General features: G+C 36.7%; 3 protein-coding genes across 5 annotated transcripts; 1 reads left to right on the top strand and 2 right to left on the bottom strand.

Annotated features, from left to right (window-relative positions):
- Window positions 1-138: 138 nt before the first annotated feature.
- kansl2 (KAT8 regulatory NSL complex subunit 2) lies at window positions 139-9,274 on the bottom strand. Its single transcript, XM_081386611.1, has 10 exons — window positions 8,873-9,274; window positions 7,837-8,089; window positions 7,567-7,745; window positions 5,428-5,542; window positions 3,663-3,826; window positions 3,419-3,585; window positions 3,138-3,228; window positions 2,060-2,313; window positions 692-895; window positions 139-585 (listed from the first exon to the last, which is right to left on the bottom strand). The coding sequence occupies exons 1-10, from the start codon at window positions 8,970-8,972 to the stop codon at window positions 490-492; spliced, it is 1,623 nt and encodes a 540-aa protein (XP_081242737.1). The 5' UTR covers window positions 8,973-9,274; the 3' UTR covers window positions 139-489.
- mlh3 (mutL homolog 3 (E. coli)) lies at window positions 9,168-12,495 on the bottom strand (the record flags this gene model as incomplete). Its single annotated transcript, XM_081386526.1, has 12 exons — window positions 9,168-9,331; window positions 9,420-9,568; window positions 9,816-9,894; window positions 10,697-10,720; window positions 10,805-10,964; window positions 11,100-11,208; window positions 11,583-11,651; window positions 11,727-11,811; window positions 11,924-12,028; window positions 12,127-12,203; window positions 12,286-12,423; window positions 12,468-12,495. The coding sequence occupies 12 exons, from the start codon at window positions 12,493-12,495 to the stop codon at window positions 9,236-9,238; spliced, it is 1,119 nt and encodes a 372-aa protein (XP_081242652.1). The 3' UTR covers window positions 9,168-9,235.
- On the top strand, window positions 12,366-27,413 carry tmem240a (transmembrane protein 240a; the record flags this gene model as incomplete). Of its 3 annotated transcripts, XM_081386612.1 has the most annotated exons (6): window positions 12,390-12,774; window positions 12,920-12,973; window positions 20,086-20,192; window positions 22,009-22,217; window positions 24,389-24,427; window positions 26,303-27,413. In XM_081386612.1, the coding sequence occupies 6 exons, from the start codon at window positions 12,610-12,612 to the stop codon at window positions 26,455-26,457; spliced, it is 729 nt and encodes a 242-aa protein (XP_081242738.1). In that variant the 3' UTR covers window positions 26,458-27,413. The 3 variants fall into 3 exon arrangements, with proteins under 3 accessions (XP_081242739.1, XP_081242738.1, XP_081242740.1); XM_081386613.1 differs by lacking the exon at window positions 24,389-24,427 and having other exon boundaries at window positions 12,366-12,774; XM_081386614.1 differs by lacking the exons at window positions 12,390-12,774; window positions 12,920-12,973; window positions 24,389-24,427 and adding an exon at window positions 19,760-19,816.
- Window positions 27,414-27,876: the final 463 nt, after the last annotated feature.

Here is a 27,876-nt window from a genome sequence, read left to right as displayed (position 1 = left end):
ATATCCACTAAAGAAATTTCCATGACTCTGATGATAAAAATGCCCTTATATTTCTAGGTTTTCCAAGACCATGGGAACCCTGATGGTCCCAGAGGAGCTCCTTTCATGAGTGCAAAATTATAATTAAGAAGAGCAAGATGAGATGTAAAGGTTTATTTTAATGAACAAATCCCAGTATGAGTCATGAATATCATATGGAACCAGAAATGTGCTGGATAAAAATGGAGATGGTGCTTGGTACTTCTGTACTTCAACACATACCTCATCTTTGCCTTACAAAATACAAACTATGAGCATATACTGTCACTGCTGTGTAGAAGACACTTACAATCTATTTCAGAACATGTGCCATTGTGCTATTTTAGGTAAAGAGAATGTTGGGTTATATTGCGATGAAAGCAGACTTCCGGAATATGGCTTTTAAATAGATATTTGAACTGTTTGAAATATCAAGGGTACAACAGCTGAGAAAATCAGGTCACAAGGTGCTCAGGATAAGGCATCTGTTGTTTTCATGTCAGAATCCTTTGATGAATTCAGCATGGGAACCGCTTGTCCAACTGCTTCAAGTATTTCAGATTCAACCTGTAAAACAAGACAGTAGCTCTGGTGCTTATATGCCCACTCGTCATTGCAATGAATAGACACACCACTGAGGTTGCATCGTTTACGCATTCCAAGTGATAATTACCTCATCTTCCACAGACACCTTATCTCTCTCTGAGAGCTCAACATCTTGGGCAGATCCGTCAAGATATCCATGCTCCGTCCCTGTCAGTATGTCCATGGGGGCCTCGGCAATCTCTCTGATGGTTTGGTCCTCTAATGCAAGCGCTGTATCAAACAGCAAGGGGGATGGGGGACACTGCAATCCCTCATCTTCAACATCGAGATCCTGCACACCAACAGACTTTAATTACATCACTGATGATTAGGGATGCACCAATATTTTAATTCGGCACAGTAACTATTTTATGGTACGATTATTATAAAATGGTATTATAAAATACTATTTTAAAATGGTATCATTTTAAATGCTACAATTTAGGCATTACAAAATTATAATGTACAGTATTAAAATTGCTAAAGATTACATTTAAGTGTTAAGTGTTTTAAAACATTTTTAAAAATACTGCAAAGGTAAACTAAATGTAAAACTGGTAAATGAGAGAAATCCAATATCAGATCTGTTTTTGGCAGATAACTGATTTAGTTTTAATATTTTGTGCAATGACAATGTACCAAAAGAATTCAGAACTTTATATTAAAAATAGTGCAAATACAGTACAAATCACCACTAGCTTGGTATTAATCTGAGATACTTTCATGTTTTTTTTTTTTTTTTTCATTTAAACTTTCTTTTAAATGTCTCAATTAATGGCACATTTTTCTAAATAAATATTTAGAAAAAAATTAAGGCAACCAAAAAAAAGTTTTTTGCGTAATCAGTTATTTTATAATTGAACGTGTTTTTGCAAAACAGCTTATATTTAATAGAAGAAATAAAAAAAATAAAAAATGTACTAAACAGTTCAACATCTATTTGTCACTGACGGCCAAATAACCAACACAAAAAAATCCAGCAATATGGGTAAATTTGCTATATTGTTTGTTTTTGAAAACAGGCAATGGGAACAAATAATGGAAAAGCACATACATAGCTTGTGGCATAACAGGAAAATGAGACGTTTCCAAAAATGAAATTAAATGAGAGGTTTTACTGTGGGCACAGAAAATGTCAGAAACAAAATTAAAGGAAGATGACTGCTGAACATTCAGATTAATTTGCTTTTCATTCATGTGAGGCTACGGGATATGATTTACACTGCAGGGAACATGTTTGAGCAGCACTGTTAGCAGGCATGTAGATACTTGATAGACACCTCAGCAATCTGAAGAGGGAGCAGGGGGTTTTGATGAACAAATTTAGCGCGGATTGCAGACTTAATTATTCTGAGAATGGGAAACTTTGTGTGAAGGGGATGTGCCAAAACACATGAGAAAAGCAATTGCACACAGCGATTTTTGTTTTAATGAGAAAAACCAACACAAATCATACATCACTGAATTCCAGAGGTAGATTTTCTGTTGGCTGGAGCTCTGCAGCACTGAGGTACATGTCTGTGGGCGCAGATGCCAGCTGCTCCGGGGCAAGAGACTCCTGCTCGGGCTGGTACATGGGTGGAGGCAGAGACAGGTGCAGAGGACAGCGGGGATCCTCAGACTGTCCCATGTGCACAGGCCGATCACATGGAACGTCCTTCAGACCAGGGCACATCTTGAATAAAACTTGGCCACTATCTTGATAAATGTCTATTGTGAAGGGTTAAGGAGATAAGGAGAACTCGGGAAATAACTTTTAAATGTCAAAGATATGGAAGGCTGGATGAGGTGGAGAACTTGAACTGTTCCTTCAAACAGAAAGGACTTCACCATTAGATATTTCTGGGAAGTAAACAGACCATTAGAAGATTTTTGTATAAGCCACTGTTTGAAACCAACAGCTACAGCAAACTGCAGGCCTTGATTCAGGGCTACAAGAGCATGTGATGTATATGTATATGAAAATATACTATATTATTAACTAAATGTCTATTTTCATTCAAAAGTCTGGAGTCAGCAAGATGTTTTTAAAAGAAATTAATAATTTTGTTCAAATAGAACATTAGTCTGATCAAAAGTTTTCAACAACAAAAGCAGCACTATTTTCAACATAGATAAGAAATGTTTCTTGACCACCAAATCAGCATAATATAATGATTCCTGAAGGATCATGTGACACAAAAGACTGGAGTAATGATGCGGAAAATTCATCTTTGCTACCACAGGTATAAATTACATTATATACTAAAATAGAAAACCGTTTTTAATTTTAAAACAATTTCAAACAATTGTATGTCACAATATTACTGTTTTTACTGTATTTTTAATCAAATGAATGCAGCCTTGCTTATTAAGACACTCAGGCAAAAAAATTAATCCTACTGACCCCAAACTCCTGAACAGTTTATATACACCAAACTACTCAAATTATCAGTCCAAATTTACTTTTCTATTTGCCAGAAAAAAAAAAAAATTCTCAGTTTAATAGATCTGAACATTACATACATAGATACAACAGAAACGAAAAAGGATACGAGATACGCAATGTCGTGTCATCGGCAAACACTGATTTGAACAGCGTGTCCCTTCCACAAAGGAAATACATCTCTGGCCTAAACGCATCGCCTGTGTGGGGAAAAAAAAACACAAAATAATGAAAAGATGCACAAATGACATTTATAAAAAAAGTTACTGAGCATGACAATAGGCTCAGACTGATGTCCATTTCACAGACAGAAAATCAAATGTCATTCAGGTCTGTAGAGATTAAACCTTTTATTGTCGTACAAGACGTTACTAGAAAGTCCAGCCATACCTGTGGCGTGCCTCCCTCAGTAATCGCTTGTCTTCGCTCTCTGAGCTGACGATGCAGCAACGCCTCCACTCCATAGCGCCGGCGATAACGTCGCAGAGCCTTTAATTTTTTTAGGTTCTCTCGTTCCTTCATGGACAGGCCCTCTGGACCCGTTAACAGGCTGCTCCCTGCATCACAAAATTGATTATATTACATGTTGACTGAACACATGAATGCAACCAAAGAATGACAGCAGCAGCCTTACCAATCGTCTCATGCTCAATCTTGCGGCTATGCAGGTAGCGTCGTTTCTTTTCTTTTAATAAGTGTTGCAGACGTTTGAATTGGTCTATGTAGAGGGACTGAAGTCTGATTAGTTTTTCACGTGTGATGAGCGCCACTTCCTCTGCTGTGTAAACACCCGCATGCCTATAGAAAATAAGTCACACTCATCAATTGACATCTCAGGGAGGGCAGCACGATAATGGTTAAACTGATAATCACGATTATTATCATAATTATCATTTTATTATGTATATATATAATTATCAAAAGGGGTAATCGCATGTTAAGCCTGTAGGTGGCACATGACTTTGTTTAATCAACTATGATAGTTACCATTACTCATACTTTTTCACCTTTTAGCCATGTTCATCTCAGAAACGGCTAAACAGTGCAAACAGACGGTGGCTGAGTAGCTTTCAACTGCTTTGCATTACGAAAACTGGTAGAACCTTTGAATAGCTTCTCTAAAAAGCGAAAACGTGAAAAAGTGAATTTCCTAATATTAATTCCAATATTTCCAAATTATGTTACATTTTTACTTAGTATTGTTGGTTGCATGGACCACATTTATTAACCAATCATGATAGCAAATTATATGGTTAGGAATCATGTTTGGATTTATTACAGCTAATTACAGAGAAGGTTCGCTCAGATTTAGTGGCAGAAACTCGCACAAGCGGCCTCATGAAGGAACACAGACTGGCTGTATGACAGCTTTCTTTCAGGCAGAATTTCACAATGAACATTGCTAAACTCCAAAATAAATGTTTGTTGGTGGTGTCAGATCATTGTATCTTTTGTACAGCGCAGAGAGTGAGTGTACACATGGTTGTCAGATTGAGAATATTAAAGGGATAGTTCACCCAAAAATGAAAATTAGCCCATGATTTACTCACCCTCAAGTCATCCTAGGTGTATATGACTTTCTTCTTTCAGACGAATACAATCGGAGTAATATTAAAAAATGTCTTGGCTCTTCCAAGCTTTATAATGGCAGTGAATGGCCGTTTCTGTTTAAAAGTGCATTTATCCATCATAAAAGTGCTCCACACTGCTCCGGGGGGTTAATATAGGCCTTCTAAAAGCGAAGCAATGCGTTTGTGTAAGAAAAATATCCATATTTAAAACTTTATAAAGTAAAATAACTAGCTTCCGACCAAACGAAACATATGGATTCCCCTTAAGTCTAAAGCGTAACTTATGCGAGTAATGTGACGTAATGCTGATATTTACGCTACGCCATGACGTACTACACTACTACCAACGACACAAGTTGCTTAAGATGCACTTTAGTCGTAAGTAGACTGCGCATGGCCATTTGAGTTATTGTATTCGTCTGAAAGAATAATGTCATATACACCTAGGAGGGTGAGTAAATCATGGGCTAATTTTATTTTTGGGTGAACTATCCCTTAAAAAATCCCAGTAAAACACCAGGCAGAAAATGTATACTTTTGAGTGAAAATCTCCATTTGGGGGATTTATTCTCTTGACATCTGGCAACCCCAAGGAGGAATGAGAGTGGAGGCTTGTTACCAATGCAAGATAATGGAAATGTTTAAAATAAATGTTTTCAGAACAAATAATCAGCGGGACAAATATCGCGACTAATATTTTTAATTAATCGAGAGAAGCAGAAATCGTTATTACGATTAATCGAGCAGCCCTAATCTCAGGTGGCATTAATTTATTAAAACTGATACAAAACAAAGCAGATAAGAAAATTCAATTGAGTAATGTCTCACTTCAAAGGGTCTTCATGGTCACTATCAAGACTTTCAGCATCACTGTCAGGGTCTCCTCTCCATGTCTGATCCAAAACAATTGGATCCTGCTCCTCCTCACTCCAGCTCTCTTCATCTATACAAGGAAAAAATATAGACAAAATATAACGACAAACGGCATAAAACAAAATACATGTAAGACATTGCAACTCTTGTATCGTTATTTTATTGTTATGCTCAAATCTATTAAAGGTGCATTGCGCAAGTCTCTGAGTTTTTGCAGAACTATGCCCCCTCTGGCGACAAGCGAAACTGCAACACTGCAACTGAACGCGCATGACGTCACGCCCAGTCTCAAATTCCGACCCGAATCCCTCTTATTTATTTTACTGTACAGGATTATAGTGTTGCACGATGTATCGATACTTCAAAAGTATCGCGATACTCGGAAATTAAAAACGTCACGATACCTAAATTGATCAGTATCGATACTTAAAAAACAAAACAAAAAAAACCCCGCCTCCCTATGGACGTCTGTTTTTTTCCTGACGCACGCAGCAAAGAACCTGCCGCTGTCAGTGTCATGTAACAAAACACTACAGAGATGGTTGCATGTGCGAGCACAATCGTTTATATACTGTCTATGAGCACAAGTGGTCCACGACTCGTTGAAAAAGATGACGCGAGGAGGAGTGACATATGGAAGTAAGTTGCCTACCTTGCTCTGTTGCACGGTGCACCGATACTTCAAAAGAAAACCGGAAATGAAATACGTCACGATTCCTTAATTTATTAGTAGGCTATCGCTTCTAAGAATGACCGCGTTCCAGATTTGTAAAGGCCTGACACACACTGGCTGCGTGTCGTGTCCGTTTTGATTTCGGCTCTCATGTTAACTGCCTGCGTGACACACACGCGTCTGGGCGCAGCTCGAGACGCGCGGAAAACGCGTACATGCTAGAAATAGAACCGACGCCTATTTTTCACGCGACACGCACGCGTCTTGGAAGCGTTTCCAGGCAAAATAGAATGTTTTGATGAGATTTTGACACGAATACATATTAATCAATGACATTTTGATGTTTAAATGTTTTGACAATTATACAATATAAAATGTAAAAATATGATCAATTTTCAAATATTGCACCTCTCAATACAGAACGAATTATTCTGTAGCCTATTTTGCCGTCAACACTGCCGACGTTGTCTTTGTTTGTTTAACATGAAGTATAGGCCTTCCACAACTCTCTCACCACGTCAAATATATCACCAATAAGGCTTATCATACCAATATTAAACATTGTTTAATATAATTGCTGTTCATATTTTTTATTCAGTTCAGAATCAAGATAAAGCTCTTATGTTTCTTATGATAAATGAGATAATGCTGCTAAATTTATTTATTTTTTTACCTTGAATGTCATTGCTCAAATTTATTTTTTATATTTTGATATTTCATATTTTGTTCAAATGTTTAATATATCTGCTGTTCATATGTCCATTTATTAGTGTGTTATATGATTAGAATATTGTCCCGGTTTTAAAATAAAGCACAGCAATGATATTTGAGAGTGTTTCTCCCTTTTCAGGAAAAGTATCGAAAAAGTATCGAAATCGCAATACTTGACTTGGTATCGGTATCGAAACAATAATTTTGGTATCGTGACAACACTACAGGATTATAGAGGCAATCGCAGTGATCAGAGAAGGGCTCATTCAGCCCATCAGGCAATTTTTTAAGCATGTATGGGTTAGAAAAACGGGTATTTTTAACACGAAATGTTGCGCAATGCACCTTTAAACATTTATGTGTCAAATATAATAATTTTAGTATTTCTGTATAAATAAATAAATGTTTAAATGGCACAACATATCACCCATAAAACCATCACATGTATAGATAGGGTTATTAGAAAACAATATTGCAAAATAAAGAACCAAAAATGACAACTTACATAAATATTGCTTTTACCACATTTAATATTGCTTTTTACTGCTGTTAATTTCCTCTGGAGTAGCAACCAAACTGGAGTCACTTCAGTTGTCAGTTCACACACACAGGTTTGTTTGCGTCACATTCAGACTTAAAAGAGATTTCTCAATGGTTACAAGGTAACCAAAAGCAAGTAACAGCACGATTAGACACGAATTAGATCTTACCTAGTATGCGACTAGCTTCACTTCGGCCCTCGTGACTGTGAGCTCCAGATTCTGGCCGACTATAGCCGCTGAGCTGAGACAGTAGAACTTCAGGGGACGGTCCAGAAGCAGATGCCTTCCGCATTTGGGCTTGTTGAACCAAAGCATTTCTGCGTGCATGCTCAGCACAGAACGCAACCCTAATAGAAAGAAAAACAACATTAATAGTAAAATAAAAAATATAGAAACCAAGTACTTAACCATCCTAAGGGAGTAAACAAACACACTTACCCCTCTTTTTTCTCTGGTTTTGGGGCTGCATTGGGGCAGCGCTTGCCATTCTTGTTGGAAACATAGCTGCATTGCCTGTAGGGAGCATTTTTATCTTCAAGAACATGTTTGATGCAGAATTCCAGGCCCTCCAGACGAGGCTGTGAACAGGGTCTCTGGGTGAAGGAGCAGGTCTGAGGTTCTTGAGAGCGAGCAGCTTGAGTCACTCGACCTCTGCTGGATGGCAGAACGTGGATCCGAATCCTGTTCATCACTGATGCAATGAGAAAGTCAGCATACATAACCAAATCAAATACAGACACCATAATTCAGGTCCTCTGAATTTCCAGTCATTCATCATTACTACAGAAATATTTTATTAAATTAGAAAATGTGGCTTATAAGAGGACGCTTAAAACATAACCACACACACAAAAAAAATTTAAAATAACTGAACATTTCATTATATCTGCATCAAAATCCGTGATATTTCTACATACCACATGCCATAAAGAAATGATGCAATTCATAGCCATGACTGTATATCAACAAAGGGACCAAAAGTCAGTTTAACATAGGCTACTTGATTATGCACATCTACTAAACATAAACAAGAACTCGTTTAACGTTAAATGCTAATTAAATTTTTTAACTTAACATGGTAACGTTAAGGCTCTACTGTACATCAGCACACGAGATTCGTTCAGATCCCGTAAAAGCATGTGGGATATAACGTTACAGTAAACTCCAAGAGCATTCAGACAGTCGCATATATAATTTCTTTAACTTTGCATTCGCAAAAAAATTGTAACGTTATCATTACAGAAGCTACGAGGTCTAAAATGTTTTCAGAAATCATAAGATTGACATTTTAATCTTATGCAGAAAGCGCAAAATTCATACGTCAGTGCTGCTGTTCGGCCATCTTTGAATTGGGAGGATAAGATACTCTTGATTTTAACTCACAAAAACTGACATAATTAATCAATATATATCATCAATTGAGTCTAAAACTGTTTTGCACGATATAGAATATAATTTCTACGTGAAAACTCACCTATGGAGAAATACTTGTTAACGTTTACGTGAGACCTTCTGCTGCCCCTTCCAGCTTTCAACGCAATGCACTGACAATGAGCTCTGTGTAGGATCGTCATCCATTTTAGCGCCCTCCTACGTTTAACGTTGATTGGACCACAACCTTGTAAGGAACCATTTGATTGGAGGAAAATACTTCACGATCGAGTATAGTACTTTATTATTGGCTGCTCTATCCCAGAGCAGTTTTTGTTGGCAGCAACTGTATGCTCCAAAAAGTGTAACAAAATAAAAGCAGTCCAGCAATAAACAGAGGCAGGTGGACTCTAAAATAAATAATTTAATAATTTAATAATTGCAGGAGGTTTTACTGTTGATAAATTCATGCTTTGTTTTGTGCAAGAGATTGATCTTTTCCATAAAGCTGCCATGACTTGTACATCCTTCTTAATTTCTTCAGATTTGGTTTGGGAAGATCCTGTGGGGATATAAAAAAATGAAACATAAAATATTAGAAAAAATTTTTTTGTTTTGTTTTTTGTCGTTGCAGATTATTTGAAACATACCTGTTGATCTTCTAAGTGGTGAAGATCTGCCAGAGGGACGATGGAAGGTCTTCCATGAGCACACTGGAAAGGAAGATGACAAGAGGAGAGCGAGCTCACCAGACTACAGCACTCCTCTTTACTCAAAATGTCATTGAACTTAATTGCTCCTGTTAAGATAAATAAATACATTTAATTAATATGCACAAGAATATTTGAAAATGCTACATGCTTAAAAATAGCTAACAAAAATGTACAATCGTTAAATGTACTCAAAGTGTACACAAACACGTTTAGACACATTGTGGCTTCTTTTGCATAAATGGGAGAAGGGGGAGACAGTTTCCGTGTTCCCTATAACAGTTAATAAACAGAATATATTTAAGTTGAACTTAATGGTGGATTTATAACACTAACCATGACACGCTTGTGAAGCGAGAACATTATGTACTGTCAGAGGCAGCGTTCCTCTCACTCTTCCTGTTGAGTGGAGAAGCTGCAATATGAGTCAAAAGAACAAAATATCAGAAATGTATCCCATTCAAGCTCCAAAAACATCCCATTTGTAGTATTTTGTTTACAGTGCTGGCTGGGTAGTAACTGATTACATGTAATCTAGATTATATAATCAGATCCAAAAATTAAATACTTGTAATTAGAATATAATACATGTTAAAATACTCATAATCAGACTACAGTTACTTTTTTATTGATTACATTATTACTAAATATTTACAAAATGGCAGTAAATTATCTAGAATTCATTGATTTTCCCTAATTATTTTTAAAATTTTCTTTCCCAAAAAAGCAGATTTCTTAAATATGTTCAGAATGTCTTCCAGTTTTGTGGAACTGCACACACAGACCAGCCGACTACAATTACGTGGAAAATTGAGAGGCCGTAAGGCATAAACAAATAAAATATTTCATCTTTTTCTTAGTTACTGTTTTATTTTTTTGCTTTTCATCAATTTACAAACCCTCTGCAGTTCCTTTCCAAACCCTAGCTTGGAAGACCCTAACGTAATGTAATTTTAATTTTATTTTTAATCGTTTCGTTTTGTTGTTAACAAAAAATGGAATCATTTTTCTTTCTCTTTGTATTTTTTATCAATATGGAACAAGATTATACTATTCAAATCAAAAAGTCAAAAAGTAGTCAGATTCTATGACTTAAAATGTGTGATGTATTAGATTATATTACTAACTAAAATTTTTTGTACTTTATTTCACTATAGACAACAATCTGTAAGCAAACTACCCAGCACTGCAAATCACGTATGGACATACCAGCTCACCTCGATGTGTTCTCGCAGGTAGTCCTACAGAATAAAATATACAGTGTATGAGTCTAAATTGAGTTTAAAACAAAAAGAAAACAAAAACAAATAAGAACTGAGTCTGACCTCTGCAATGGTTTTAATTACTGACCGCCTTCCACGGCGGAGCTCTGTGCTTTCTTTCTCGATGAAACATGTGGGAAGTCTCTCCAAAAACACATCCAGTGACTCACTCTTTGGGAACCTTACATCTAAAGCAAGACCCCTCAGGAAGGCCTGACAAGACCTTCAAGAACAAAAGAGAGATTTATGGCATTTTGTTTTGGCAAAGGTGCAGAACTAATTGAACACACATGCATGTTTCAAAGAGAAGATGACGATGGAATCAGGAATGTTCAACAGCTCAAACAGCTGCACTGACCTCAGAAGTCTCAATTCCTCCTCAGTTACATTAATCTCCAAGGGTGGGGTTACACTTGAAGAACACAGCCTCTTTTTTCCAGGTGTGTCTGGGTCATCCTCATAAGAGTCTAAATCAAACAACAAGCAGTGTGGGAAAAATGCATTGAATCCTTATGCACCTCTTCTTTATTAGCATTTTAATGCTTTTAGATGAACTTTGCTTTGTTCTTATTCTTATAAGTTTGGGGTCGGTAAGATATTTAAATGTTTTCAAAGACTACATTTATTTGATTAAAAAAATACAATAACACATTAATATTGTGAAATATCTGTTGAATCTCTGCTTTCTATTTTAATGTATTTTTAAATGTGATTTATTCTTGTGATGACAAAGCTGAATTTTCACCAGCATCATTACTACAGTCTTCAGTGTGACATGATCCTTCAGAAATCATTCTAACATGCTGATTTGGTACTTAACCATTACATCATTACCATTTACCTGTTACCAACCCCTCCAGTCGAACTCTTTCATGGGCAGCATGTTGATCAACCAACACTAGAAGATTTCCTGCAGAAGAAGGCAAAGACAAATGTTTAGGACATCATCACACTATTCAATGCAATGATTTTCAGGCCATGGCACCTTCATTTGTACTGCTTTCAGACACATCCGGTTCTGTTGTATTTATCAAACAAGCAAGGAACTTCTTGTCCACTTGATTGATGACCTAAGGAAAAATAAAAAAGAAATTATTTCTTTTTTTTAATCTTAGATCCATTTTCACCATTGTAAAGTGTCAGTTCCTCAGTGCACAAAAAGAGTTGATGTATAATACTTACTCTCATTGTGTGGATCATATTCTTGGTAAACCGGTAGGGGAAAAGAATATTGTGTATTTTTACAGCAAGACCCTCAGCTTGACCGCTGGTTACATCCACAGCAACCTTTTCAAAATAATTATTAGTGTGAGCCAAATTAATTAGATTTTTTTTTTAAGAATTACATTAAAAATCCTAATTTATTAAACCAGTAGTCTTTATACCTCTGGAGGCCGTATGAACACCGGGTTACTCCATTTTGAGAATAAAGTCGACAATGAATCGGGACCTTGGGCATCCTCTTAAAAGAGTAAAAAGAAAAACAATTAGTTAATGTGTGCTAAAAAGCTGATTTCAGTCCTGATGTCAATCTAGAGCTGTACCTCTGCTGTCTGTCTCTGAGTTAAGAGCTCTTTCTGCTCTGGGCTTGGGCAGAAAGGGAAGTACAATGTCTGTGTGAAATGGATAACACCTGTGCTCAAATCCTATGAGCAAAGACAAGCTGATTATAATATAAATATCTGTACATTAGTGATCCAAAAACGTCTCTCTGAATTTCTCCCACCTGTTCTTGAAATAACACTGACCGCCATGTTAGTGACATCTGTGGTACATGGCACTTGAGTCTCCACCACAGGAGGAGAGTCGTATTTGCTGAGCCCTGTAACTTGGTTTATGTAAACTAGCTTTCCTAAGCAACTGTCATAATGAGCCAGCCAGCTGCTGGACATTGGGATTGTTTCAACACTGTCATTTGTATTCTGACCTTCATTTCCTGTGTTGCTGCACAGAGGATCATGCTGAGAGGTTCCTCTGGCTTCATCAACACTGCTCACACTTCCCAAAAAGGAAGGCACATTCTTGTTGCAGAGGTGAGAGTCTTCTAAAATTGAGGAAGGTATTGTTGTGTCCTGCTCAATCAGAGCAAAGACTGGATTGTCTTTAGAAGAATCACGGACAAGTGAATCAACAGTTCCAGAGGATCCAAATAATACATTTTCTTTTTCTAATTCACAGGACTTTTCTTCAAAGTTTGAGTCTTGTACAACTGGAAAAGACAACGTTTCCATGGTAAGAAAGTCTGTATCTCTGCTGATCTCTCTGAATGCCGTTTTATCAAGTTTGAAGTAGGAACATTTGGCAGCCGGTGATATTTTTTCTCCCTCGTTCCATGGTGAAGATTCTGCATAACATTCAGAACTACATGGAGAACGAGCATCTGAAATGTTCCTCAATAAGGGCTTGTCTAAATCATCTAAGCACAAATTAGATCCTACAAAGCAGTCATTCGATTGTCTAGAGGATTCTGGTTGTAAAAGGCTTGTTTTTGCTGTACTTGGTTGATCTTTTTCAGGATTCTTCCCAAACAACCTTTTGAACTTGTCAAGAGATCCTGTTTCAAAAGACAGAGATAATTTACGATATGGTGCAGCTCTGCAAGTCTTTGAGCTGGGACCATAAAAAACATGTTTGTCTTCTTCAATGCCATTTAATGGCAACTTTCTCTTTTTTGGAGACATTTTATTTGGGAAGCAGAATTTTTTTAAACTATCTTGCGCCCCTTTTACATCTAGAATTGAAATCTTGTGTTTTTTGCTTCCCATCACATTTATGTTGTTGTTGTTGTTGTTAACAGTAACTGGCAAATCCTTATGGCTTATATTAGGATAAATTGCATTTTCATCTTCTTTGCGATTGTTATTCATTTCTGTAGTAACTGCAAATGTGGTCTGCAAGCGCAAATCGCCACCCTGAAGAGCTTTTTCAGCGTCTGATTCTTCACTGGAAATGGTTTCGGTGTTTATTGACACTTGCTCCCACATTTGACCACCAGAGACTTCCAAACCACTTGCATTATCCTTTTTCTCTGTCAGTGCGTCACACTTTTCACGCGTTTGCTCAGCACTGAGGTTTTGTTCTGCCACAGAAGTCTTTGCATTCCTCACTGGACTACTTGATGGACCATCGCTGCCATTCATGGAAAACTCTGTCACCAGATTTTCCTTAGTAAGAAATGCTTTTACTCCTTCTTCAATGCAGATGAGTACATTATCCCAGTCTTTGAACTCTATCAGTGACTTGGCTGGTTCGAGGCATATGTCATACTCTGAGTAATGGCACTTGATATTTAAAACATAGACACCATGGAGATCACATCCGCCTCTTTGTTTGGGGCTCGATGTTAACGAATATGCGGTTGGGCTGTTGTTTTGTCTCGCTGCACTGCTAACTCTCTTCAGAAGGCTGTTGAGTGTTTTATGAATGCATGTCTTCAGAAGAAGCCTCCCATTTACAAATAGGAATTGCAAGCTGTTATTGTAATGTCCCTCACGACCAATATAACCAGTCATTTCGAACTGCTCATGGACGTAATTGACCTCTCCGAGCTTTTGGGCTCGATTCAAGCCATGAATCTGCACAAACCTGTAATGGGTACTGCTTGTTTTAGAGAGCTGCACCATCATGTGAGCCGAATTTTCTTTTTTCACTGAGAATGACACAGATGGGTGCATCAGAGATATGGCCTCCACTCTCTGACGGATGCGTTCGGTTTCTAAAACAGCATCCATTCTCTTTCTTCGGACTGGCATGTTGTGGAAGAGATTGTAGACGGACACGGTCGTCCCTGCGGAGGGACGAACAGTTTGAGCTTCTAAAACATCCGATGCATTTGTTTCATTAAAGGTTTTAACGTATGTTTTCACCGACAGCTTAGTCCTAGATGACATTTCAACCATTTCTGCAAGGGAAACAATACTGGAAATCGCTTCCCCTCTGAACCCATAAAATCTGAGATTATCCAGATCCTCCAGCGAGCTGCATTTGCTTGTGTTGTATCGCAATCCCACTCTCTCCATGTCCTCCCGGCACATCCCTGAGCCATTGTCGATCACCTGCAGCTTGCAGGCTTCTATGTCTATTTTGACAGCCACACATGTTGCTCCAGCATCAATGCTGTTTAACAGGAGCTCCTCCAAACATTGCTGCAATGAGAAAATAGCAACACCAGAGCGCAGCTGTGCTTGAACATCTTGGGGCAAACTCTTGATCATTCTAAAAAACATAAATGTTAAAAAACTTTAATGCACAGAGATGAAAAAGTCAAATTAAACATTAATCAAAAATTTAAATAACGACGCACATAAGAGAAGTATAATTATCTTTTCAGTTGAAATAATAATTAAACTAATACACGTATACCTCTTTGGTGGGTTGTGAGATGTTATGACTGTTGTGACTGAACATGCAGAAAACAAGCCGTCTGTAAGTTTTGTCAGCTTTGACGGTTGCCATGTAACGTTAACAACATGTCGTAAAGATGCATTTAGGTTCTAAAAAATGACGGTTTCCTTAGCCACTCAGTTTAATACGGTGTTTCTACAACTTATGATTAAAAAAAAAAATAACGTTTGCATGGCATTTTATTCGTTAACTCGTTTAAGTTGTACAACCATTATTTCTGTTATAGTTTCGATCTACTTTCACTCACAACAACGTGAATTGCAGCGGATTGAGCGGAAATGACGTCAAGGATAAGCAGCAGCGTGAAGCAAGCGACCGTAAACCAAGCAGATGTCATGAATAATAATAAAATACTTCACAACACCAATACATATTCATTTAACATTCATACATTAGAAATTATATAAACATATATATAATTTTTGTAGAAAGTACCAAAGTTATTTTTTGTTTTTGCAGAACCATGTTTTTGATAAATAGGTCTACTTGATTATATTTCAGCAGAGAAGATTTATCGATAAATAAATCTAAAAACAAAATTAAATAAAAATATAATATCATATGTAGCCTAGTTAAAATCAAGTTATTTTTGATAAATAGGTCTACTTTGATTATGTCGTCAGAGAAGATTTATCGATAAATAAATCTAAAAAACAAAATTAAATAAAAATATAATATCATATACTATTTAATGTAGCATAGTTAAAATCAAGTTGCATGTAGGCTATATTAATAATTATAATAATCAATGTTTAGCTATCGTGCTTTTAACTCAGTGAGACTGAGCAAGTGACAGAATAGAAATAAGAAAGTTTTTCCACTAAGAAAGTCTCTAACATCTAGTGTATTGTTATTGTTTATTGTTATATCTTCTAATGAAACTCGAAAAAACAATGCACTCACTGAACATTATAGGGTCAATAAATAATCTAAATCGATGTGATAATTAAGCGTGTTTTATGCTTGTTATGAGGTTTATGAGGAAGAAAACTAGAAAACTAATTTCTTTATCCATTTCAGTCTACATTGTGTCAGCTTATTGAAGAGAGAGAGAGAGAGAGAGAGAGAGAGAGAGAGAGAGAGAGAGAGAGAGAGAGAGAGAGAGAGAGAGAGAGTTTGATGGTGGTCAGCAGTAAATCTTTACTGTGCTGCTCTCCAGGGTGCTGAAATGCGTTGCTGCTGAATGTGGGGGACATAGTGGCATGTTCTCGGTGACCTTCACAGATAAAGATGTGTCATCATTTATCAGTATATTATGAATTGGTATGATTTATAGTGAAAACTAAAAATATCGTCAAGTTTTGCATGAAAAGCTTATTGAAAACGTCACTGATGCATTTTCCCATTGGTTGCGTTTTGGTTATCACTCTGCATTACTGCGCGCTCTGGAAAGAGATTGAAGTGCATCAATAGGAAATTGAGTTAAGACTTAAAGCCTGAATTCCTGCCAAGTCAGTCAGTGTTTTGTATCTTCGGTCAAGGTCCTTTCACATGTGTTAGTAAACGTGCAAAGCTTCGGGAACATGAGGTGGGAAATAGAAGCTGAACAATCCTATGAGCTAAAAGAAATGGCGCAATATGAACTGCAGAGCGCGTGAGGGGGCGTGAGGATGTGTTGGTAAAACTACACGCTCCTTGGGGGATAGCTGTCCTATATAATGTAGTGCATTTCATTAATTGAAAAAGATCAGCCATGTTTTTACGGGAAAAGTGAATTAGTCAAGACTCTTCTACCACTCCCCACCCAAACCCCCTCTCTGTCTCTCCCCCACCCCTCTCACGCGCACAAACGCTCACGCACCGCCACGAGATAGAGAAGAAACGCTCCTGGCTGCTGTGGATCAAACTGCAAGATTTAAAACTGTGTTGGCACATTCTGCATATAAACCCAAATGGATATTAAGAAAGAAGGATCTGGTCGTATGGTGGCTTGAAGAAGCCTACTTTATCAACAGAAACCTACAGTGTGTGGCAAGCCATTTTAACGTCTTATTCCTTAAAACTATCTTTCTGTGATTCCTATTATAAACTACAGTTATTGCTGATACCTATTCCAGTTCAAGTAGGCCTAATATTTATTTATTAGCGATTTATTTTTCAGTTCCATGCAACCAAATAGCTGACACAAATTTATGAAACACCATTATATTTTTATTTGAATTGTTATTAATTACATTTTTAATCTTGTAAGATTTTTAGGTTGAACTAAACTAGCCATATTTTATAATATAGCCAATATTTTGTCATAGATAGGCCTAACTGTGTGTACATATATTTTGGTTTCATATATTATTTTCAACATTGATAATTATAAGAAATGTTTCTTGAGCACCTAATCAGCATTTTATAATGATTTCTGAAGGATCATGTGACACTGAAGACTGGAGTAATGATGCTGAAAACTCATCTTTACCATCACAGGAATAGCCACATTTTAAAATAGGCTATTAATACGGTGGCTGAGAGAGCTCAACGCGCTGCAACTGAAGAAAACACATGCAAATAGAAAAACACCCATGAATTAAGAAAACATCTTCATCAGTTTTACAACACATGTGTGCTCCAAATATTCACAACCCAACCAAATACAGAAACGTGCTGCAAATAGAACAGAACACAAAGGACATGTTTCCAGGGGACCCCAATAAGTGACGAACCCGGCTGGGAGTGCTTATACTTTTTCATTTTATGCATTATTTCATTTTCAAACTTTTTTTGTGTGTGCAAAACATACAGAGATGACATGTTTATGACATATAACTTTGAATAACAAAAAAAAAAAAGTGAGAGAAAAAGAACATGAGGGTAAGATATTAATCTATACATCAGTTACACAAATTTTGTCATGTTATGTTTAAATAAATTGAATAAGAAATGTTAGGTATGGGTTCAAAGATAAGACGGCAAGTTTTAAAGTCCACATGAAATCAAAATTGACCATATTTACTTTGTTTGCCTAAATTGATCGTTTTGTGGTGAACAATTCATCCATGCAAGTCAATCCACACAAAAAAATTTTTTGGCTTCGTAATCTTTAATCAAAATCTGAAAATGCCCCTCCCCTCTGCATTGGAGGACCTTCCCTGGTGACGTAGGTTTGAGGACTTGGGTTGGGAAACGCTTAACCACTCCCCTCAAACCGTTAGTCTGTTATGAGCGAGAGATGGAGAGGAGGAGCGCTAGAGTAAAACTCTGCCCTCTGTTCAATATTCCTTTTCACTGGGAAATACGTCACAACACTGGAGAAAAGTCGTTTGCAACTTCCGGTTCACGCGGACTTTAAAGTTGAGACACTCACACACAGATAACGCATATTTTAAAAACTTTTTTGTATAAAATGTAGGCTATATTTATTTGCAACAGTTATGTTAACAGCAATAATAAGACATTTCTGTTGAACAGCTATTCAGCTTATGGACACCGCGCTGCATTGTCATGGGAGCATCCCAGGTGAAAATAATAAGGAAATTACGTTGTCTTTCGTTGCTCCCTTCACCAAGTGCGTTCCAAACGGCTACATAATGGCACACTAGAGCCCTGCTCACTCCAAAGTCCCCAATTCAAGGGCTCTGCCCTTCGAAGGGAGTAGGGCATGCTTGCTCACGAGCAATAAACATGTCCCAGCCGGGTTCGTCAGGAAACATGTCCTTTGTGTTCTGTTCTATTTGCAGCATGTTTCTGCATTTGGTTGTGTTGTGAGTATTTGGAGCACACATCATGTAATAATGCATCAAACTGATGAAGATGTATTCTTAATTTGCGGGTGTTTTTCTATTTGCATGCGTTTTCTTCAGTTGCAGCGCGTTGTTATATTCAGATTTTGTTAATGTACCTTTGTGTTGTTGAAGCATAATAATAAAAAATAAATAAAAGTTGCAGCGTGTTGAGCTCTCTCAGTCACCGTATAATAATATTTTACAACGTTACTGTGTTTAACTTTAATTTGTGTTTTTGATTAAATAGGTGTATAGTGTAAGCATGAGAGACTTCTTTCAAAAACATAAAAAAATCTTGTGAGTGTGAATAATAATTTTAAAAATGTAAGTGGCGACTAGTTCCTTATTAAGGTATACATGTTAAAGCGGCTTGCCACATGTACAGTGGCAAGATCGCAGCAGATATGTAAAGCCGACCACACATTTCTTCAAATAAAGCCTTGACGACCTATCTCAGGTCTACTAGATGTCAACTGCTAGACAGATATATCAGAGAACTAGCTGACCCAGGCATTGCTCGTTTTCGCAAGGCATTTCCAGCGGCGTCGGAGCGCAAAGGAGGAGAGAGGCAGCAGCATCAGTAATCAGACTAAAGGACTCTCTACCTCCTCAGCTCCCTCCCAACCGCACGGCTAAGGCGGATTCAACTGCAGCACTGGGGGAACGTATCGCTGGATGTGGGTGAAGACTGTGTGAATGCGCGTGTGGGATAGCGAGATCTGCTCGTCCTAACCCTATGCGCCTTAAGAACGCTTCCCAATCTGGCGGGTTCAGGACCGAGGCAGGTGTAGCGGCGAGGGCGCATCCATGAGCGTCTTCTCCCGGGACGGCATGTTTTTAGTTTAACCGGATTTGTTGAACAGACTGGGGAAGAGGAAAGGCGAGTTCGGAAGTTTTGATGCATATGATCACAACCACCATGATTTTTATGATTCTCGGTGCTTCAGTTGTCATGGTAAGACCTTTAGTCTGTCTAAGCACTTCATAATTGTGAATTTCTGTCATTTTCTAAGTGAAATCGGGGCTTAATGAGAGCGTGGACCGCTGAAAGTCCATTTCAAAATCTCATTAAGACAGCACAACCGTACTTGTGTGTATTTCTGGCTGATGTGGAAATGTAATGTGTATTTTCCCCTGCAGTGGTCACAGTACCAGGTCATGTAGCGGTTGCTGTGTTCCAATACTGCTTGTCATGTCCCGGTTGACTCGAATGGTTCTTTGCAGGCGATAGCGTGTTTAATGGACATGAACGCACTCCTGGACCGCTTTCACAACTACATCTTACCGCATTTACGAGGGGAAGACCGCGTCTGTCATTGCAACTGTGGAAGGTAAAAAACAACCCAAACGTTAATAACGAATTGCATTCTAGCACGAGATCCAGAAATTGACAGGTTTCCCATCTAATACTAACAGCTCAAAGGCCTAAGCCATTCTCCAGCCCCCGAAAAACAGTCTTTTCCATTTCATCTCATTTATCCAAATGGATACTGTCACATTAAGGCCGTATATGTGTATTCGTGGGGTTTGTGTCATAATCTGGGCGTAATTCGAATGGTTTATTGATACTGAGCAGATGCTGTTGCTTTGCGTCGGTGTTTCAGTATGAGAATTCTCCTTGATTTTTCTGCTTGTATTTTTTTTCCTTTCTGCGTATCAAGGTGTGATTTTTCTCCAAGCACAGCCAGAGATGTTGTTCTTTTGGGCTCGTGTGTTGGCCACACAATTACGTTAGTATTATTGAAATAGAAATGTGTTCTCAATGCAGAATGATATAAGGTATAATGCAGTTTTGTGATGTTTAGTGTACAAAAATTTTAATATTTTATTTACATACAGATAGTCTATATATATTCATACAATACTAATATACACCATCTATTTATTTCTTTATTTGTTTATTTATTTACATAGGCTACATAGTCTATTTTGTATTTTATTTAGACCTACAAAGCTAACATACCCCATGTTTTTTTATTTTCTATTTCTTTTTTATATTGGAGAACAGTTTCTGTTCAAGCTACATCTGTTGATTATAAGTTGTTGATGTAAAAACATCTGAGGGTAGTAAATTAGGTCAGATCATAATTGTTCTCAATAGATGTGCATGATTTAACACCTTAAAACTGTTGGTGGAGATCTGTTAATCACAGGTTTAACTTCATAAATTCATGTCTATACCATTTCTCTTTCCAAACATAGAGTGTTCTGTTAGGACCAAGAGCATTATAAATGGGTCATGGTCACTGAAAACCTGCTGTCCTTGATATGTGCAGAAACAAGGCATAAAACTTTTTTCACACATGAAACGTAAAACCAATTTATAGATAAACAGAGATACCGCATTGTCATGATTTGTGTTGATCACTGTCATTAATAGACATCCCCTGTGCATCAGTGTCAATCTGCTCATAAAGTCTTTTGACATCTGCATATCTGTATATTTCTGCCTATCAATATCAAATGTCAAACTTCCTTCACATTACATGAATCAATATCTGTATGACTAAATGTTGCCACTGTTACAGTTGTTTCCTCTTAACTCTAAAAAATGAGAGTTCAAACTAATTATTGGACATTTTTAAACTCACGTGCAACATAGTAAAACAAACATAATACATTTATTTGACTTTTGAGGCATTATGTTGCTAAGGATCAAGGTTGCATGTAAGTTACATCCAAACTTAAACTTATGCATGAATTAGTACAAAACACGTCTCGTTTTTACATTACAAAACCAGATGAAGTTACCCATAAATGAGTCTTTTTAACCCTTAAGACACTTGCTTATAATTCTGTTGAATTATAAAATTAAACTGTTAAGTATTTTCCCATAGACCTCCATAACAAATGCAACACACACACACAAAAACTGCATTATTTGTAATAGCTGTGTGCCAAACCATATGTTTAATGCATGTGTTCCAAGACAACAAGCCCAGCTTGACTGAGCTCAGTTGGATCCACAAGTAATATCAGTATAGAAAACACATTTTTTCCCACCCTGCTGAGAGAGTTATTAAAGCAATCTTTTGTGTAATAATATGTCCTCACTGTCTGGCTCCTCATTTATTGTTTTCCTTTCTTATTCTTTCATGTCTGTTTGAATGTAAACCTCTAAACAGAGTTTTCCCCTCTCTGCCTTAGGCATCATGTTCACTACGTAATTCCATACGACGGAGACCATTCGCTCGTGGACTCGTCTGAGAATTACTTTGTGAGTGACAGTGTGACCAAACAGGAGATGGACCTCATGCTGGGGCTGTTGCTGGGCTTCTGTATCAGCTGGCTGTTGTTGTGGCTGGATGGAGCTTTGCACTGTGCTGTGAGGGCCTGGAGAGCCAGTCGCTATTATGGTGAGTGGGAAGAACATTGTAACCAAGAGTGTATGGAGAGCATACATGTGGATAGATGTAAAGGACAAAGGATATGCTTGTAGTAGGATCTATGCAGACCAAGATTTGGTGACTGAAAATTTAAATAGAGCTTCTAAAGAGTAAGTGAGTGTTCATGCATTTCTTTTTATGCATCAAAATCATGTTGTCTTCCCTTACGTGACAATTTATTTAATGTTATGAAGAGACATTTTTACAATAATGCTTTTTGCTTATTTGTTGCCCTTATGTTTTGTTAAGCGTGATAATTGAACGTGGTTGAGTGTTATTTCCTTGCTCAAATGCCATGTTTTATGTGCTAGATTTAAATGGATGTATTCAGGTACTAAAACTGCATCTCAAAAACAAAAAATTGACGTCAAACACTTTACCGTGAAGAACAAGTGCCTTAAATGTTAGTGACGACATGAACACAGCTTGTGCTCATACAGCTAATAAAGTACATTAGCTGTGTCTCAAAGAGTAAAATACTAAAATTAAAACAATGAGAGTAAAATCTGTAAATATATAAAGGTTTTTTTTTTTTATATATATATATATACAGTACCATATCAGCTAATCTCACTACGTGATTTGCAGTTGGTGTGTTAGAGTGATACTATACATGGATTTGTATGGGAGTAAATCCTTATAAATTTCTAAATCCTTTTTTAAAATGTGTCCCACTGTATTGGTTTTATGTTAATAAACATGTCTTTTTCCAAACACTCCCAAAATTCAATTTTCTGTCCCCAAACATTTACACACCTACATTTTTCATTTTCATCAGCTGTCAGCGCTCTCATTCTGCCCTGTTATTATCACACCCAGTAATGAATGTATTAAGATGAAGACTGTGGCTGCAGAAATTAACAGCAGGTTTTCACTCAATGTAACTGAATCACTGGCAACACAGCAGTTGTTTATAACAGTTGTCTGTGGTCCTTTGAGAGTAAAGAGGTACATAAGATGTGGCAGAATATGTAAATAGTGCTTTAAAATGGAATGCTTTTAGTTTTAATATGATTAGTGTTCATCGGATGAACTTATTGGAGGATAGTTATTGTGGTCCAAGGAGAGTGATATATAAAAAAAGCTTTGAAATATATATATATATATATATATATATATATTTAGAGAGAGAGAGAGAGAGAGAGAGAGAGAAAGAATTTCAACACACCGTTATTACAATTATTATATATTAATACAGTCAATTCCTACATGAGAGAATACAAAATATTCACATTCATATCAAATACACATCAAATAAAAAATCAATACACATTCAAATCAAATCATTTTAAAAATGTACAAACTGTAAACTCTCATTAATAATTTCACACAGAGCCCCTTTATAACATCAAATCAATTCAAAAGACATAAGATCCCCCATTGCCTTATAATACCGAAAGTCAATAAATATTCTGGATTTGTAAATTGCTGCTTGAATGTTGTTCAATAATTTTTTTTCCTAGTATCATAAATTGCCGTTTTTTTGCTTGGCCTAATATGAAATTCAGCAATTGGTAACAAAATCGATGTCTCCTGGTGTATTCAAAACCACAATAAGCATTTCCAATGATAAAAAGAGAGATAAGGATTATAAAGTGGCCACTGCTAACGAGGACTTGTTAATTAAATAAATAAATAATAAATATGTGGACATAAAATTTAGGCTATTAGAGTTTAAAATGATTGTATAATATCACCTGTACAGTATATCTTAAAGCTTCCACTAAGAAAAAAAAAAACAAGTCCATTAGAACATATCACACCACACAATGCACCAGTTGACCAAACAGGATTCCAGAGCGCTGTGTACAAAATATTATTACAGTTCACCCAAAAATAAAAATTCTGTTCATTTACTCACCCTCATGTCATTCGAAACCCATAGGAGTTTGGTTGATCTTTGAAACACAAATTATCTATCTGTGTTTATATGTGAACAAAAGCCTATATTAAATCTGTTCATCATATAAAGCGATCGTATCTCTTTACAAGACTTGGATTAAACCGCTCAATTCATATGGACTCATTTTATGACATCTTTACTACCCTTTTGGATCTTCAAAATTTTGGTTACAGTGACTTTCATTGGAGGGACAGAAACCTCTCTGTTTTCATTACAAATATCTTAATTTGTGTTTCAGAGGTTAACCAAAGTCTTATGGGTTTGCAGCGACATGAGGGTGAGTAAATGATGACAGAATTTTTAATTTTGGGTGAACTATCCTTTTAATTCAGCCCGCAAAGAAAAAATATTTTCTGACTTTGATAAAGTTTTTTTTTTGGTATAGCACAAACACAACATGGTATCTCCATATGATATGACCTACTGAAAAAATACTGGGGATGCCCCTCTAGTAAAGCACACCACAGCTGTGAAATTGTGACGTTGATGGCAGGTCAGCATCATTTAGCCTCACCAAGATAGGGAGTGAAGGTGAGGTTGATGGAAAGGAAGGTGGGAGAGAGATGCTGTCATGCCCCCACCCCCACCAGCACACACACACACACACACACACACACACACACAGAGAGAGAGATTTGCACCCTTGCACTGTGCGAGTGCTATAAATAGACAAAGAGCAGCTGGAAAGAGAAGGCAAGTTGGTGAGACGTGTAAGCGTGCAGTCATACTCACACACACACACACACACACACACACACACACACACACACACACACACACACACACACACACAGACACACATAATACATATACAATGCACTGAAGCACATACCTTGAATCTTTGAATGTTTGCTGTTATTCTTTACCCCCTAATCAATTTCGGCTCAGGAGTGATATATCTGCTAATTTATTTAAATTGTGATAATGTATAAATAATATTTTATATATTTAGCTTTTTTATTTTTTTAAAAATATATATTTTTCACATTTTAATAATAATTTTCTGGTCATATCAGGATATATCTAAGAACTGATTTATATTGTAATAATGAAATATTTGAAATGTTTACTTTTTCATATATTTAAATTATGAATATGTATACATATTTTAATAATAAAATATTTTATATATTTAGCTATATATTACAATAATTTTCTTTTCAGACAAGAAGTAATATATATGATAACTGATTTATATTGTCATAATAAATGTATATATTTTTATTTTCATACATTTTACAATATGTACTTAATATGTATATATGAAGAGTTCAGATGCAAAAGCCTCTAAGTGCCATCTGAAATTTTCTTCTAGAATGATCATTTTTATTAAGCTTGTATATTTAAGGTCTGTAATTTCACTTAAATGACAATTAATAGGTCATTTACATTGCCATTTAAGAAAAATTACAGAATTTTAATATACAAACTTGAAAACTTGGCTTTTGCATCTGAACTCTTCATATATATATATATATATATATATATAGGCCAAATATATATAGGCTATATATATATATATATATATATATATATATATATATATATATAGGCTATATATATATATATACGTATATATTAATAATAAAATATTTTAGAAAATATTTATCTTTTTAGATTTGAATAAAAATGCTATTAATGGTAATAAAAGTGCTTTTTATGAAAAACATACCTCTTTCTTTTGTTTAAACACAAGAACTTTGCCTTTAACTGCATTAATATCCAGCCCTTCATTGAACTCTTCTTCCTTTCTTTTGATCCAGCTTTAAGACTTAAAAAAACCCTTATTCACCGCCTTCCTCTGAATACCCTTCACGACAGTCCTTGTGGATGGCATACCCATGGAATGCTATAAATAACCCCCCGCTCCCCCATCGCCTCCCTTTCACACACACTGACACACTTCCAACAGGGCTAGATGTGAGGGGCGGGGCTGTCTGAGGAACTCTCTGTGGTTTCGTTATACCTCCACCCCAGCCTCCATGTCTGGACCCACATGCTGTTTCCATTAACACGTTGTTACTGTAGACATGCTGGTTCATTGTAAGATGTACATTTTCTTTTTCCTTTTCTCATTAGCTGAGCCATTAAGAATGTATAGAACACCACAGTTTGACAGATGCTAATGCGTTTTTCTCTGTGCCGCTCACAGATACCCCTTCCTGGTCGTGGTTGCCACAGTTCTGCAACCTTCGGGACCTCCGTAGACGCGCACAGCTTCGGCAACTGGAGGATTCCAGCGGAAACATGGTGCACATCAAGCAGAAGCTCTATCACAATGGTCATCCCAGCCCCCGTCACCTCTGACTTGAACAGCAGTTTTCCCAAAACTGCTCCATACCAGCTGCTGCCTCAGAGACCCACTTTAATTGTTCCACTACATCTTTTAGACCTTCAAGAACCACTCAAGTATTTGCCAAAAGAAGAAAGAAGATTATCGTTGCCAATATGCTGATCTGTTTCCACGTTCGCCACATTTGGCGAATGGTTTAGAAAGGGTTTTTTTTCTGTACAGGCATTTTATTTTCAGTTGCTGATTCTAGGCATGCACTTTTAGAATGGGGGAGGATGCAAGAAATGGTTTTATGAGACAATGGGAGTCAATTCATGTTTATTCCTTGCTTTCCCTTCCACCTTTTTTAGCTTTTTCATCAGGATATGACTTTTTGGGAGGGGGGTGATAAGCGGTTGGGGTGGGAGGGCGGAGGTCATGGTTTTGTGATGGTATAGTTAGAGATTAATGATCATGTAAATAGTTATACATATTGTTTTATGGGATTTAAATGGACACGGGAGTAGGAGGTAACTGTAAAAAAAAAAGAGGGAAAAACATAAAGAGGAAAGAATTTTGAATGCAGATGTGATATGTGAACTTTTTGGATGGATGAAAAAGAGATCACTCTAAAAAAATGATTGGTTAGCTTTGTTACTACGTGAAATAAATGAATGTATTAATTTTATCTGTAAATAAAGGAGAGTGCAGGAAGGTTGAAATGAGCGGTCAGGGCTCTTTTTGCTGTTTTGAACGTCATCTGTCATATGTGAGAGAGCCGCTAGCACTTTCCTTGTCTTCCCTACACTGTGTCCAATAGCCCTTCCAGGTCTGCGTTTAAACTACTCCATACTCAAACAAGAACAACCAGCCTGCCAGCACAGAGAGTCCTGACCCAATTTTCTCTTCCTCTTTATGTCCAGACATTGCTGTTGTGAAGATAAAATGTCTGTTTTATTAAAAGTGCCATTGAAGCACAACAGTGACCCCTAGTTTTGGGATGTGTCATTTCTCAACGACTGAAGGTGGCCAATCGCATAACACCTATGCACAACACCCATGCTTGCTGAGGGGAAACGTACACAGTCCTACTAACTGTTCCATACTCATAAAAAAATAGAATGTCAAACGAAAGATTGAAGGCAACCAAAACCTGTGGTAACATGAATGAAACTCGAGAGAACTGCTGAGTTTGATAGAGATCTAATGCTATTGGTGTAAAAAAAGATGATGAGGAAGTAATAGATACACTTTTAAGAACAACTTATATAAATTTAGGCTATAAAACAAAACCAAACACCATATAGGCTACTAAAAATCAAGAATAAACACCATCTGAATCCTAAAGAAAACAAATATAGGCTAAGTGTACACCAGTCAAAGATTTGGAATAATTAAGATTTATATATATATATATATATTAAGCTCACCAAGGCTGTATTTACTTGATCAAA

Source organism: Scardinius erythrophthalmus (genome assembly GCF_964197995.2).
Source record: "Scardinius erythrophthalmus genome assembly, chromosome: 15".
Classification (NCBI taxonomy): Eukaryota; Metazoa; Chordata; class Actinopteri; order Cypriniformes; family Leuciscidae; genus Scardinius; species Scardinius erythrophthalmus.
This window is presented reverse-complemented; position numbering and strand designations above follow the sequence as displayed.